The 15,448-nt window shown below is 39.5% G+C and overlaps 1 protein-coding gene across 1 annotated transcript in view; it reads left to right on the plus strand.

The window, feature by feature from the left end:
• Positions 1 to 15,448, plus strand: part of iqgap1 (IQ motif containing GTPase activating protein 1) — a 60,918-nt gene that overhangs the window by 32,815 nt on the left and 12,655 nt on the right. The window contains exons 11-18 of the mRNA XM_079811229.1: positions 5,006 to 5,090; positions 5,293 to 5,456; positions 6,826 to 6,986; positions 8,094 to 8,218; positions 8,308 to 8,471; positions 14,744 to 14,834; positions 14,942 to 15,109; positions 15,261 to 15,403. Of these exons, the coding sequence (XP_079667355.1) occupies positions 5,006 to 5,090; positions 5,293 to 5,456; positions 6,826 to 6,986; positions 8,094 to 8,218; positions 8,308 to 8,471; positions 14,744 to 14,834; positions 14,942 to 15,109; positions 15,261 to 15,403 (1,101 nt within the window). The remainder of the gene's footprint in view (positions 1 to 5,005; positions 5,091 to 5,292; positions 5,457 to 6,825; positions 6,987 to 8,093; positions 8,219 to 8,307; positions 8,472 to 14,743; positions 14,835 to 14,941; positions 15,110 to 15,260; positions 15,404 to 15,448) is intronic.

Here is a 15,448-nt window from a genome sequence, read left to right on the forward strand (position 1 = left end):
AGCTGCTGTTCAGAATATTATATTAATGCTTTTGATCCGATTTAACTGTAGTATAAAAAGATAATTATAATGTGAATGCTTGGCTAAAGAGATGCGTCTTTAATCTAGTTTTAAACTGGGACAGCGAGTCTGAACCTTGAACAATATCAGGAAGACTATTCCAGAGTTTAGGAGCTAAATGTGAAAAAGCCCTCCCTCCTTTAGTGGACTTAGATATCCTAGGAATGACCAGAAGCCTAGAGTTTAGTGATCTTAAAGAGCGCGATGGATTGTAGGGCGATAGAAGATCTGTTAGATACACTGGAGCTAAACCATTTAGGGCTTTATAGGTTAGTAGCAATACTTTGTAATTGATACGGAACTTCACAGGTAACCAGTGTAGAGATGATAAAATTGGTGTTATATGATCATATTTTCTTGACCTAGTAAGAACTCTAGCAGCCGCGTTTTGGACTAACTGTAGTTTTTTTATTGAGGATGCAGGACAACCAGCTAATAAAGCATTACATTAATCTAATCTCGAGGTCATGAATGCATGAACTAACTTTTCTGCATCAGAAATAGATAGCATGTTACGTAGCTTAGCAATGTTTCTAAGATGGAAAAATGCCGTTCTTGTAACATATGAAATATGATTTTCGAATGTCAGGTTACGGTCTAATATAACACCCAGGTCTTTTACTGTAGTGGATAAAGTGACAGGACATCCTTCCAAGGTAAAATTGTATTGCGAGAGGTTTTGTGGGCAGTTTTTTGGACCAATAAGTAACACCTCCGTTTTATCTGAATTTAATAGCAGAAAATTACACGTCATCCAGTATTTAATATCTTCAACACACGCTGTCAGTTTAGATAATTTAGCGTTTTCATCCGGTCGTGATGAAATATATAATTGAGTGTCATCAGCATAACAGTGGAAATTAATTCCATGTTTTCTTATAATATTACCAAGTGGCAGCATATATATAGAGAATAGCAGAGGGCCTAGCACGGATCCTTGCGGCACCCCATAGTCTACTGACGTCATCTTTGATTTTTCCCCATTTAGACAGACAAAATGGTAGCGGTCTGATAAGTACGATCTAAACCAGTTTAATGCCTGTCCCTGAACACCAGTATAATTTTGAAGTCGATCTAAGAGTAGTTTATGATCTATAGTATCAAACGCAGCACTGAGATCGAGTAGAACTAGTATTGAGATACAGCCTTGGTCAGAAGCTAGAAGTAAATCATTTGTGATTTTAACGAGTGCAGTTTCTGTGCTATGATGCGGCCTGAATCCTGATTGAAATTTTTCATAGATATCATTTTCTTGCAAGAAAGCGCACAATTGAGCGGACACAACTTTTTCTAGTATTTTAGACATGAATGGAAGATTTGAAATGGGTCTGTAATTTGCTAGGTTATTATGATCTAATTGTGGCTTCTTAATGAGAGGTTTTATGACTGCCAACTTGAATATTCTTGGAACATGACCTAAAGATAAAGATGAGTTAATAATATTGAGAAGAGGCTCTTCCACTACAGGTAACAACTCTTTCAGTAGTTTAGTGGGTATTGGATCTAATAAACATGTTGTTGGTTTAGATGCAATGATAAGTTTATTTAGCTCTTCCTGTCCTATAGTTGTAAAGCGGTGTAGTAGTTCTTGACGGGCGATAGTTGCGGTTGAATCATAAGACATCATTAAAGATTGTACATTTACAATTTTGTTTCTGATGCTTTCTATTTTCTCAGTGAAGAAATTCATAAAATCATTACTACTAAACTGTAACGGAATATTTTGCTCAGGCGATGTTTGTTTATTTGTTAGTCTAGCCACGGTGTTAAATAAAAACCTTGGGTTATTTTGATTATTTTCTATTATTTTGCGGAGATGCTCAGCCCTGGCTGCTTTTAGGGCCCTTTTATAACGTGACATACTATCTTTCCACGCGATTCTAAAGACCTCTAAATTTGTTTGTTTCCATTTACGCTCTAAGTTACGAGTTTCTCTCTTGATAACATGTGTAGCACTGTTGTACCATGGTGCTTTTGTTTTCTCTCTAACCTTTTTTAATCTAATTGGTGCAACAATTTCTAATGTGCTAGATAAAATCGTGCTCATACTGCTAGCCATTTCCTCTAGTTCATCTGTTTGTTTGGGTTCACTGAGCAGCTGAGCCAGATCAGGTAAGCTATTTGAGAATCTATCTATAGTGGTTGGAAGGATTGTTCTGCCTGGACGATAACGTGGCGCAACATGACAGATTTCAGCAGTACGCAGTATGCAAGTTACCATGTAATGGTCAGTGACATCATCACTTTGCGGTATAATATCTATGTCGGTTGGGTTGGTTCCATGTGATATAATTAAATCTAGTGTGTGATTAAGACGATGAGTGGGACCAGTGACGTTTTGCTTAACCCCAAAGGAGTTTAATAGATCTGTAAATGCAGCCCCTAATGCATCATTTGTGTTATCTACGTGTATGTTAAAATCTCCAACAATTAATGCTTTATCGACGTTGACCAATAGATCTGAGAGAAAGTCTGCAAACTCTTTTAAGAAATCAGCATAGGGCCCTGGAGGTCTATACACAGTAGCCAAGGCTAGAGATAATACGGATTTCTTTCTTACATTTAAGAGCGTAACATTTAGCACTAGTACTTCAAACGAATTAAACCTGTGACCTGTTTTCTGAGTAACATTAAGAATATCTCTATAGATTGTTGCAACACCCCCGCCACGACCAATCAGACGGGGCTCATGCTTATAACAGTATCCTGGCGGAGTAGACTCATTTAGACCGAAATAATCATTTGGCTTAAGCCAGGTTTCAGTAAGGCAAAGTACATCGAAACTATTATCTGTGACCATTTCATTTACAATAACCGCCTTAGGTGTGAGCGATCTAATGTTTAGAAGACCTAGTTTTAGAAATTGTTTTTGTTCACTAATATTGAGATTTTCTGGTTTAATCACAATTAGATTTTTCCTAGATCCTACAGTAGATTTAATGTTTGACCTCACTAAACGAGGAATAGACACAGTTTCTATATAATGTTCTACACAGTTATGTTCAGACACAGTTTTTATATAATGTTCTACACAGTTATGTTCAGACACAGTTTCTATATAATGTTCTACATTGGTACTTATGTCAATTAAGTTTGGACAGCATTGTTTTTGTTCACTAATATTGAGATTTTCTGGTTTAATCACAGTTAGATTTTTCCTAGATCTTACAGTAGATTTAATGTTTGACCTCACTAAACAAGGAATAGACACAGTTTCTATGTAATGTTCTACACAGTTATGTTCAGACACAGTTTCTATATAATGTTCTACATTGGTACTTATGTCAGTTAAGTTAGGACAGCAAATACTGTGATTTGGACTTTGACTTACTAGTCATATGGTGGTGTGCAGCGCTCTGGAGATGTTGTCCGACAGAAGAGCCGCTCCGATTCTGCTGGGGTGAAGGCCATCAGGACGGAAGAGCCTAGGTCGCTCCCAAAACAGATTCCAATTATTTACAAAGAGCAGCTTCTGTTCATTACACCATGACATTAACCATTCATTTAGAGCAAATAATCTACTGAACTTTTCATGTCCTAGTCGGTACGTGGGAAGCGGTCCAGACACGATGATCGTTGCTTCAGGCGATGTTCTGCGCACCGTCTCGATCAGGCTCCTGTAGTCCTTCTTCAGAACCTCCGTCTGCCGCAGCCTGGTGTCGTTCGTTCCCGCGTGCAGCACGACAGCTCCGATGCGCTCGTCACCGTTCAGGATCTCGGGAACCTGCGCAGCGACATCGAGAACACGAGCACCAGGAAAGCAGTGAGTGATTACCTTGCCTTTACCTGAGGTAGCGTGGACATGTCGGACGATGGAAGTACCGATGACCACAGCGTCGCGTTCCGTCTCGCGAAGAGGGGAGAAGCGGTTCTGGGTGGAGATCTCGAAGACCGGGAGGGGCGGAGAGGTCCTAGCTCTGGTCCTGGCTCGCGTCTTCCGCTGTGGAAGCACCCAGGGTCGTGTCGGCGCCGGAGTGAACGAAACCAGGGATGATGATCGCGTCCTGGGTGCTTTGGTCCTGTGCAGAGAAACACACGGAGTAGACGAGGTCGGAGTCAAGAGGTTACTAACCGCATCGGCGCGTGATGTTTCAAGCGCTGATCGTCGCTCTCTCAGCACGGCTTGTCTCTCTTCAAGCTTAGCCTTTCGCGTTTTAACACTCAATGGCACCGTGTCGAATGTGGACGAGGTCGAACTGGAAGCCATGTTAATCTTGGACTAAATCGGCCACCGTAGGAGTTAAAACGAAATTGGAATTGAGAGGAACAGAAACTAATATTCACTGGATGGTCATATACCTTTTAACCGCTAGATGGGGGAAAATATCACACAGTGTAGCTTTAATATTTGTTTTAAATATATTTTTTACTTTAGTGTTAGTATCCTTCAGAAATCATTCTAATATGCTAATTTGCTGATCAAGAAACATTTCTTCTTATAATTATCAATCAATGTTGAAAACAGTTGTGCTGCTTAATATTTGTTATGGAAACTGAGATACATTTTCTCAGGATGCTTTTATGAATATAACGTTAAAAAAAACAGCATTTATTTTAAACTGAAATCTTTTGCATCTTTACTGTCACTTTTAATCATTTAATGCTTCCTTGCTGAATAAAAGTATTAATTTCTTCTTTTTTTAAAAGTCTTACTGACTCAAGCTTAGAACTGCCGTGTATGACTTAATGTTTTTAAAAGTGAGTGGAAAAGGATTAAAAAATAAACATTTGCAGAAAATATTATTTAACTGTCAGATTTACATTGGCCACTGTTTACAATGTTAAAATAGTAGTTATCTCTATTGGTCATTGAACCCCTATTAATGAAGTAACAATTTGTTACTGTACTACCATTATTCATGATACAAACAGAATTGTGAAAAACATGAACTGTTACCTCTAAACTATAGTATTATTTTGGCTTGTCATTCTTCCACTTGCCTAGAATGCCCCAGGAGAGCTGCTGATAAAGGAGGAGTTGCAGAGTGGAGTGGATGCAGCCAATTCGCATGCAGCGAACTATCAAAGATGTGTGTACTCTTTTATGTATCTCTACATTATTTTTAAACTCATTAAATATTTTGTATGTTCAGAGAACCTTACATCAGAGACACCAGTGTTTTCTTTGACTCTCTTTTATGTGTTAATTTGCTGTCCTACAGCTGTCACTCTGTTAAAAGAACAATGAGATGTTTATATGTGTGTGTGTGTGTGTGTGTGTGTGTGTCTCAGTGCTGGGGGCGGTGGAGAGGATTAATGCTGCCATCAGAAAAGGTGTACCAGAGGAAACAGTGAATGAACTGATGAATCCAGATGCCCAGCTACCGCAGGTTTATCCTAGTGCTGCAGATCTGTACCAGAGAGAACTCGCCAGCCTGCAACAGCAGAGCGCAGAGGTTAAAACACACACACACTGCATCCACACAATCTCTGCTCACTCCAGCACATTATTTTGCTGTAACCATATTTCTAATGAGACAACAACTGTCTCCAGAGTCAAGAGAGCAGCCTTCAGCCTACACAGACAGCTGCCTTATGCACCATCCTAAAGGTCATGACCCATAATAAGTGCTCAATATGGAATGCTCTACAAAGGCATCAGCTATTGATTTCAGTAGAGTTTAGCAATAGCATCTTAGCATATTGCCATTATCTAATTGCAAGATGCTTTAAAGGCCTTGATATACTCCTGGCAAAGTCTAACCTCGACAGTCTGACCTCTGACTGAACAGAAGAAATGAACCGGAGAAGATTTCTACATCAAGGAAGGCAGAGCCCAATGGTAGTATGATCACCATACTACTATGATTCGAAATGATCACCAGTTTGTGAGCATCTAGCATAAAAAAAAATACATGGCACACACAAATGTTTGGTAAAACATTCCAATTTAACTTGCACTGAACCATTTTTCAAGACAAGGCTGTTGCAATACAACAGGGTTGATGATAACTGACATTTAATTTTTTTTATATTGATATGTTAAAACTACACATCCGATAACATTGTAAATAATCCAGTACCAATCTGGTTCTCTAACAAAGGTGGCGATATTGCCTTCTGTCATAAAATGGAAAAAAAGAAGACAACGACGCAGTGTGTAGATGACAGATGAAAGTGAGACGCTCTACCCACGCCAGAAACAAATTAGTTTGCCATTTCTTTTAAATTCCGTAAAAAAAAAAGCAGCTACACACCCCAGTCTGCAGAAAGTGCCGATCATCAGTTTTTTGCGTGTTCTTTTGTACAATTTGCCAAGCTTATGTCACAATACTGTAATAAGAATATCTCTCCGCCACACTGCACATTTGTTTTGAGTGTAATTCATTGGCCAAAAAAAGAGAGAACGCATAATAAACCAAGTTTAAGATGAATTTGATAGCATTGACTGATAGCATAATTTGTTTTTAAAATTACCGTGATAATATCGTTATCTTGAATTATTTGGTAGTGAAAATCTGATACTGGAACAGCCCTGTTATTGACATTTCTCTCGCCATGTCCAGCATAATTTTTTTTTCACTTGCCACAATGAATTATGGGATTGCCTTCTCTGAGAAGGATACTTGTGATTCTGCCTTAGAAGAATATGGTCAAAATTTGGCATTTTAGGAGGTAGCATATTTAAGTTGTGCACCTATAATGCTTTGTAATCTCACTAGGTTTTAGAACAGGCCAATTATTTACATGCAGTTTACATAAGTTGATGACCTGTAACCTTTTAGTTTAGTGTGAGTGATTTTCATGCTTTGCTTGACTGCACAGGGCTCCCTGTCACACCCCGAGCTGTTGGTTGCCGTGGAGATGCTGTCCTCGGTGGTGCTGATAAACGGGGCACTGGATGTTGGGGACCGGGCAGCAGTGTGGAAACAGCTCAGCAGTAACGTCACCGGCCTCAGCAATGTAGAGGACGAGTACGCCCAGAGGTGAGAATGAGGCAACGTGCAATTGAATCTGGTCCTATTTACTTCAGTACCCATTCTTGGTCTCATTGTGAACAATTTTTAGTCTTAATTTTGGCCTTTCATCAAAAAACAGCAAATTATGTCACTGTTACAACCCATACACCAGACGGCTTTCAAAGCCCATATTTACACTTACACTTAATAAAGTGCTTTCACTTCTTTCACCCTCTTTTAATGAAAATGACTCTGTTGAGCTTTCAAGATGTGATGCCGAACGTTGAATTTAATTTCTGGCAGCGTTGCGGGTCTGCTTGGCTTTTAAAAAAAAACTTTTTACCATTTTTGGAGGAGCAAAGTTTATTTATGTGGCTTAAACAATCAGATGCATTTACACTTGTCCAGTTTTAAATCTGATTTAAGTCTTGAAAGCATTTCGGAGGGCATTTACACCACGTGCTTTCTCTAATCGGATAGCTATCTGACACCAGAAAATACCAGAAGTGGCCAGGTGTTCTTTTTACACCACACAACTGTCATCACCAATGTCAGTTCCAGTCAAAACACATTTCACACTACAGGACTTGCAGACCGCTCAAGATATATGTAACTAGATATATGTAACTTGATAAATATCTCTTGTTCATCTGTGATTCATTGGTGCTTCTTTCTGATCTTTGATCATTCAAACAGCGAATGTCACTCACGTGAATGAGCACTGAATTACCAATTTTGGGCTTTTGTCTGCGATCTCCATTATCTGTTGGTGAGCTGAAAATCAGGACTAAAATCATGAAGTCTGTGAGCAACATTACTTGGCCTCTGGAATGACTTTCCTTTCAGCTGAAAGTCACAGGCTGCATGGGCCATTAGATTATGTCAACCATTAGCCAAATAGCTATTTACACATTGTTTTAGCTAACCCTCATTCAAGTCTAGCTCTATTCTTGTATGGAACACCCACTTTTTACGACCAAATTAGTTTCCAATGGATAAAATTAGGTCCCAGCCTACTTTCCTTATTTGTTTTGCTCAGAAATATGCCAAACCACGGATTGAGTTTCATGTTGATTTACAGAATATGCCTAATTGTTTCCTGGTTTCAGCCACTGCTTGTTGATTTCCCGGCAGGTATATAGATGAGCTGATGCGTCTAAAGGCAGCTGCACGTGAGGAGGGCAGTGACTATCTGACCTGGAATGACATACAGGCCTGTGTGGACCAGGTCAACGGTACTGTTCAAGAAGAGCATGAAAGTGAGTATGACAATCCTCCTCATTATGAGCGGAGCAAATTCAGATTGTTCTCCTTTATGAACAGTGTACATGTCCTCTTGCATTTTCAGGGATTGCTGCTATTGGTCTGATCAACGAGGCTCTGGATGAGGGTGACCTACAGAAGACAATGGCTGCTTTACAGAACCCAGCCGCCAAGCTAACAGATATAGATCCATCTTTGGCCCAGCATTACTATGATATCCTGCAGGAGGCAAGGAGAGAGAAGGCCCACGTACGTACTCCTGTACAAACCCATAACAATAACACACCTCACACAATGGCAGTACATATCAAGACTTTGTGTCTGAGTATTTAATACTTATTTTGAGCCATTCAGCATGTTGGGTCACTCCCACTGCTTTCATCCTCTCATATCCGGTTCCATTTTTTTGTCTAGTTTTCCAAACCCTAATGAGAGTTTGTCACACTTTCTGAACACACAATAGCATTTTCTTTCCATTCTTTATAACCTGATATGTGTTTACAGTTCTAACTTTACTGATGTTAGCAAAAAAGAAATTGCATGTCATACAGACATCAATCAGTTTTAAATGTGAAAATGTAAGGCAATTTAAAAAAAAATGGTATTTAGCTCTTCATATGTATTCTACTGCTGTGTGAACATAGCCATAGTTAAAGTGATCTGGTGATGGTCTGCGGCTCAGCTGATGGAATCCCTTAATCAAGGGAAGTCTAAGGTCAAAAGAGAACTCGATGTGAGCACGAGATGATAGTCTGTCTGTGTGTCGAGTGTGTGTGTGTGTGTGTGTGTGTGTGTGTGTGTGTGTGTGTGTGTGTGTGTGTGTGTCTGTCAGAGTGTCCCTCGATTAGCTGACATGAGACGCAGCCACACAGACAGGACACTGACACACACACACACACACACACACACACACACACACACACACACGTTTGTTTTTGTGAAATGTGAGGACATTCCATAGGCGTAATGGTTTTTATACCGTACAAACCGTATTTTCTATCCCCTTACACTGCCCCTGCCCCTAAACCTAACCCTCACAGGAGACTGTGCAGTTTACTTTCTGTGAAAAAAAAACTTGTTCTGTATGATTTATAAGCATTTTGAAAAGTGAGGACATGGAGAACGTCCTCATATTTCACCCTCTTTTTGTAATACCTATGTCATACCCATGTCATTATACACATTTGTGTCCTGATATTTCACAAAAACATGCCCACACACACACAGACACAGACACACACAGACAGGACACTGACACACACATACAAACAGACAGGACATTGACATACATCGCGTTCTCTTGTCGCACTTGGAAGCATTTACATGAATGCGTGATCATGTAAAAAAATGGATATAAAAACGGACGTTGCGTTATTTGTGTTAAATATTTTTAATGCGTTAAGCGGAAAAAATGAATCGCCCGCGTTAACTCGTTAATTTGCACAGCCCTAATTTATTTATTAAGCTTTAGGTTTGTTCTGCCATTTGACCAACATTTTTGTGATTGCTATTGTAATCCGCAAGCAAAACCGTAAAATGACTACTATATGTATATATATATATATATATATATATATATGTATAGCTGTGTTTCCACCGCAGGAACTTTCCACAGGAACAAGTATGTTGTGGTACATGCAGTAAGAGTTGATTTGCTATTCGAATCAACAATGGAGTTTAAAAAATACGACCAATGGGGCGACAACGAGGCTTTATTAAATTTATTTGCAAAGGACAAAATCCAGTGGAAACTGTAAAGTCGACGCGTACAGTCCTACGTCACCGGATTAATCTTCACGGTACTTTAGACTGCAATGGAAACGCAGACAGCAGCAGGTCTGGGGGAAAAATAGTTCCTGGGACAAAATGTTCTGGGTAATTTTGGTGGAAACGGGGCTTATGACTTAAACCATCAAACTTTTGTTTTGGCAGAAATCCCTTAAAGCTTCTCTTTTGTTGTCAACAGAGGTTTATAATTGCTTCTCATTACAAGGTTTGGTAGATTCCCAAATGCATGTTACACCAGGAACTACGGACTTTGGGGTGGTACTCGTGTGTTTCGACCGCAGGAACTGGGGTCTAAATAAAGTTCAGGGTAAAGATTTCCCCCTGAAAACGGCCCAGCTCACGAAGTAGTACTTTTCAAAATTCAGGAACTTTCGGGGGTGGGACTTGTGCGCTGAACATGCTGATTGGTTGAGCTCACCCAGCATTTTATTTCAACCTAAAAGTCTGTTGTGGTGCGCGCAGTAAGAGTTGTTTGCTATTCAAATCAACAATGAAGTTTAAATAATACGACTGATGGACTGACGACGAGGTTCAGGCTTTATTAAGTGTATTTGCGGAAGACGAAATCCAGTGAGCTCTGGAAAGTCGTGTGCAGTCCTACGTCACTGGTCTAATCTTCACAGTACTTTAGACCCCGATGGAAATGCAGACAGCAACAGGTCTGGGGGAAAAATAGTTCCTGGGAAGAAAGTTCCTGGGACAAATTGTTCCAGTAATTTTGGTGGAAACGGGGCTAACAGATTGACGACGCGTCTTCACTTTCTTCCATTGATGTAAGTAAAGCCGCCAGTGTTCAAATATGGCGCTGACATCTTGGGTCTCGAGTCTGTGCAGTAGTGATCGCAAAGTTGAGCCGTGCACCACACTCTCGCCTAATCAACAACTTTTTGCGAAATGGAAAATGGAAATGTAGAGATTAAAGTTAAAGCTCCAATCTCCTCCTGAAGTTCCCGAAAAATGTCCGCCTCAGTGACTACTTCGCTCAGAGAAGCTGTCAATCTCAGCTGTCAATCATAACACCCGTTTTTATAGCATCAAATAACTAACTAAAACCAAACTTATTTAAAGAACGAACACTTGAACTAACACCAGCGTGGTAAAATAGCACAGAATGACAGAAACAATCTTTGGAAAATGTATTTGAAGTGTAATTTGATTGTTTAGTTTGTCTGTGTCCCATTACATTTCATGGAGGGGGCAGGCTTTATGACCTATACTGCATCCAGTCAACTGGGGGCGATCGAGACGCTTTGGTTCAGTTTTCAGGACTCGTGTGGCACACTTGCAGGCGACCCACAGTGCTTACTGAGAGGGAGTTCTTGTGGTGCAGCATTTACTGCGAACCGAGTCACTCTGATATACTGAAAACACCAGATCATGAGCTGCTTGTGTATAAAAGAACACAGTCCGGCACTTATCCCTGATGCAGTGCATAAATTTATTTGATTAAATCACAATAAGCCATATTGCGATTTCTATTTCATTTCGATTAACCATTCGATTCAGCAAGGTGCTCTCTCTCTCTCTCTCTCTCTCTCAGATACAGAACTCAGAATTCTCCTCTCTCTCTCTCTCTCTCTCTCTCTCTCTCTCTCTCTCTCTCTCTCTCTCTCTCTCTCTAAACATTCATCATGGGTTTTCACTCTGAGCTTCTCATGACTCAAGTCTAATGACATCATCTGAGCTCATACAGTCTCATTCCTCACCCCCGTATTTTGTCTGGCTATTATTTATATCAATAGAAACCCCCTTACATTTTCAAATGACTGTAATATGTAAAAATGACTTGATTCAGGTTCTCACCTTATCTTTTGACAAGTCATCTGGCCTTTGGATTAGATGGTAAACCGAGTTCCTGGCTCTGTTGTCATTTAAATACCCATGGCATTTCTCATGAAGAGTTGTCCTGGCCAAATTCCCTCCATTGGTCTTTATCAATCAAGGCCTCCTAATAATCCCCATCTACTGAATTGTTTCTATTATATTCTCTCTCCTCTCCACCTATAACTGGTGTGTGGTGAGCACCCTGGCGCCATTGTACTGTGGCTGCTGTCGCATCAAGTGGATGCGGCACACTGGTGGTGGTTGAGAGGACCCTGATATGATCGTAAAGTGCTTTGGGTGTACAGTAGTACCATAGCAAAGTGCTATATGTAAAAGCGTCTGTATGATAATAGGACATTTTGGGTATTTCAGTTTTGTTTTTTAGGCCACGCCCCACATTTCCTGTGGACGTGAACTGAAACCTCAGGGATGCAGGTGAATGAGCACATAGAAGGCCATGGTTTACCACAGCAGTGTACCACTGTGGTTCAGAGCTGAACTGAAGTTTCTGAGGCAAAAAGAGCAGTCTTTTAGCTTTAGGGAAAGTACCCAGAATACTCTTTGAGAGGCATTTACGGACACAAAATCCCAAATCTGTTTGATTTTCCTATTTGGAGGCAATCCGTGTGAGTTTAAGTAGTGATATTTACCCTTTATGTTACTAACCACTCTGACTTTGGCAGCTATTTTGAGTCCCCAAAAAAGTATGCCTCTATTGAAAGTGCTGAACCCATGCTGCCCAAAAAAATAAAAACATGGCTGGAAAAACAAAGTGTTTCCTTTCACTATGATTTGCACAAGCATCGGAAATAACAAGGCTGATGACTTTTTCTCTGCCTTAAAAGGGCAAAATGTTGGTCCTGTTAGCTGGTGTGGCTCAGTAAAGGGTTTTTAGAACTGACATCACTCCTCCAGGCTTACGTTAGCTTGGGTCACTATGAAGTGTGAAGCACAGATAAAACCAGATCCAGACCTGCTCAACTGACAGGAAGTGGTTATGAAGGAAGTTTGATGATTTATTTTTTTTCAACTTCTGCAATTTGAAATGACCTAAAACAAGCAAAGATTTCAAAAGGTGGAGTGATGTGTGATCTGACAGAAAGTCTGACAGAAAGTTCTGTTTAATTGACTTCAGTAATCAACATTTTTGTGGAGATAAAATGTATATATATTCAGTTTGGTATGATACAATATGAATTGATTTAAAATAACTTGTTCATCAACTATTCGTATGAATTTTAGTAGTAAATCACTATTTGTATAACATCCTGTTCCTGTGCTAAATGTCCTACTTAAACATTTCCGGAATGATTTATATCAAAGTGTAGCTGGCATAGAAATAGTTCCTCTTCTGTCATTCAGTGTTGTAAAAAACCCAGAAGAGACAGCAATGTAATCTTGGACATACACCACACCCTTTTCACTTCCTTAGTTAACATTTGACCTTAGACTTTTTTCAGATATTCAGATCCTGATCATTTGTACTCCACCCCACTGGGACACATTAAGTCTTATTTGCATTCCAATCCAGCAGGCATTTGTTTTATACAGCCAATGAAATATAACCTAGTGAAGCGGAGCCTTATCAACCCTGAAGGAACAACGTTTTCCTCTGTTGCACAATTTGCCACACCCTCAGGTTTGGTGTGCTGCTCTGCTGTACGTTTGCAAGAAAGGCGGGCGGACTGCATAGAGGGGCCTTTGCATTCAGCAAATCAGAGAGCTGCAAATTGTGCTCCGGAAACTGAGCTCAGCATGCGGTCAGGACTACTATGAGAGGACAACTGCGCCACCTGGTGGTGGTAGTAATGAACCCCTACATTAGCTTATCCTACAAATGGTAATAGAAGCAGATGTGATTAATTCAGTAGAGAAAATTATACAGGTGCCACTACATATGTAGATTATTACAGCTAAAGAACATGATCTGATGAAATCAGTCAGCTCAGTTTTGTTTATGGTTATCCTCAGCACATTTTGAAGGACATTGTGCTATTTTCCAGAAAGGCAGTGTGTAATTGTTTATATAATTTTGGCAGGTGTATTGTTGAATAATGAAACACTATTTCTCTCTACCAGTTCTTACGGCATTTGTTGTTACTAAATGACATTGATGTGTTTTACATCCATTATACTGTACCTGTTGACAGTCCAAACATTTTTGTTAATGGAATTAAAGTGACAGTTTGAAAATGAAAATACTGTCATCATTGACTCACTCTCAATTCGTTCCAAACCTGTACAACTGTCTTTCTTTTTTTTTTTTTTTCATACAGTGGAAGTCATTGGGGTCCAAAACAACACATGGACCCCATTGACTTTCAATGAATAAACAAAAAACATTTTTCAAAATATCTTGTTCCTGAGAAAAAGGAAAGTTGTACAGGTTTGGAACAACATGAGGGTGAGTCAATAATGACCGTATTTTCATGTTTGGGCAGACTGTTTGTTTAATGACTGTAATCATCTCATTACAGAAGGTTTGTCTGACACCTAGTGCCCATATGAGTGTCATTACTAACCAACTACAAATGGAAATCTAGTTGGAATTGCTTAATCTTTTTGAATAATTTTTTTGCAATTGTGTTTGGTGGCGCATAACTTTCTTAACCTTTAAACAGATTTCCCATAATAGCAATTTCAAAAGTAGATTTTCCATGGCTTATCGAAGGCCTGGAAATCACATAGTCAATAAAAATGTTTAAAGTTCTCAATATTTTTTCAGCTAGAAATTACTTATTATAAATCTTTATTCTGTCATCAAAATTACAGCACAAGTCAAATAATAGAAATTAATTTTCCACAGAGTCTCGGAACCTCTTATAAATTCTGTGACCCCGAACACATCTTAATTCTTTGAAATGGTTATTTATTTGTAATTGATTGCTTGTTTTTTCTTGTCTTTCCAGGAATGCGGAGATCCTTCTGCAGTGCTTTGGCTAGATGAGATCCAGGATGCGATCTTGAGAGCCAACAAGGACTCAGAAGAAGCTCTGCATTGTAATAATCCTCATTTAAATCTTAGCATGAGTAAAAATATGAATGATGATTCATTTCTTTCAATAATCTCAGTTTTTCTGAAGAATGATCATCTTGTCCACCTTCAGTCTCTCAGGCGATTCAGGCCATTAATGAGGCTGTGGATAACAAGGACTCTTCTCAAACGCTGGCAGCTCTGCGTTCATCTTCTGCTGGTCTGTATGGAGTCACGTCTGAATGTGCTCAAACCTACCAGGATGACCTGTTTCGAATTAAAGAGGACAAGAATAAGGAAGGTGAGATGGGTTCTTGTGCTGATTCAGTGATATTTGGTACACAAATCTATGGTAATATTTACTTATGTTCTCAGTTAAAATAATTTATTTTAAACTATTTGGTCATAAATGTACACATTGTGACTGAGAGAGTAATAGAGGTTTTTGGTAGGGGATAATGGCAGTGAATGGATGAAACATTGGGTGAAGGGAGGACACAACTACTACTATAACCTCAAGACTGGACAAGGCACCTGGGATGAGCCTGCAGAGTTCACTCCAAACAACACTCAGCTCAACAAGGAGGAAATACAGGTAAAGCTTAATCTGATAATTATATTTATAAGCTATTATTTTATT

The sequence above is a fragment of the Gobio gobio genome (assembly GCF_949357685.1).
Source record: "Gobio gobio genome assembly, chromosome: 2".
NCBI lineage: Eukaryota > Metazoa > Chordata > Actinopteri > Cypriniformes > Gobionidae > Gobio > Gobio gobio.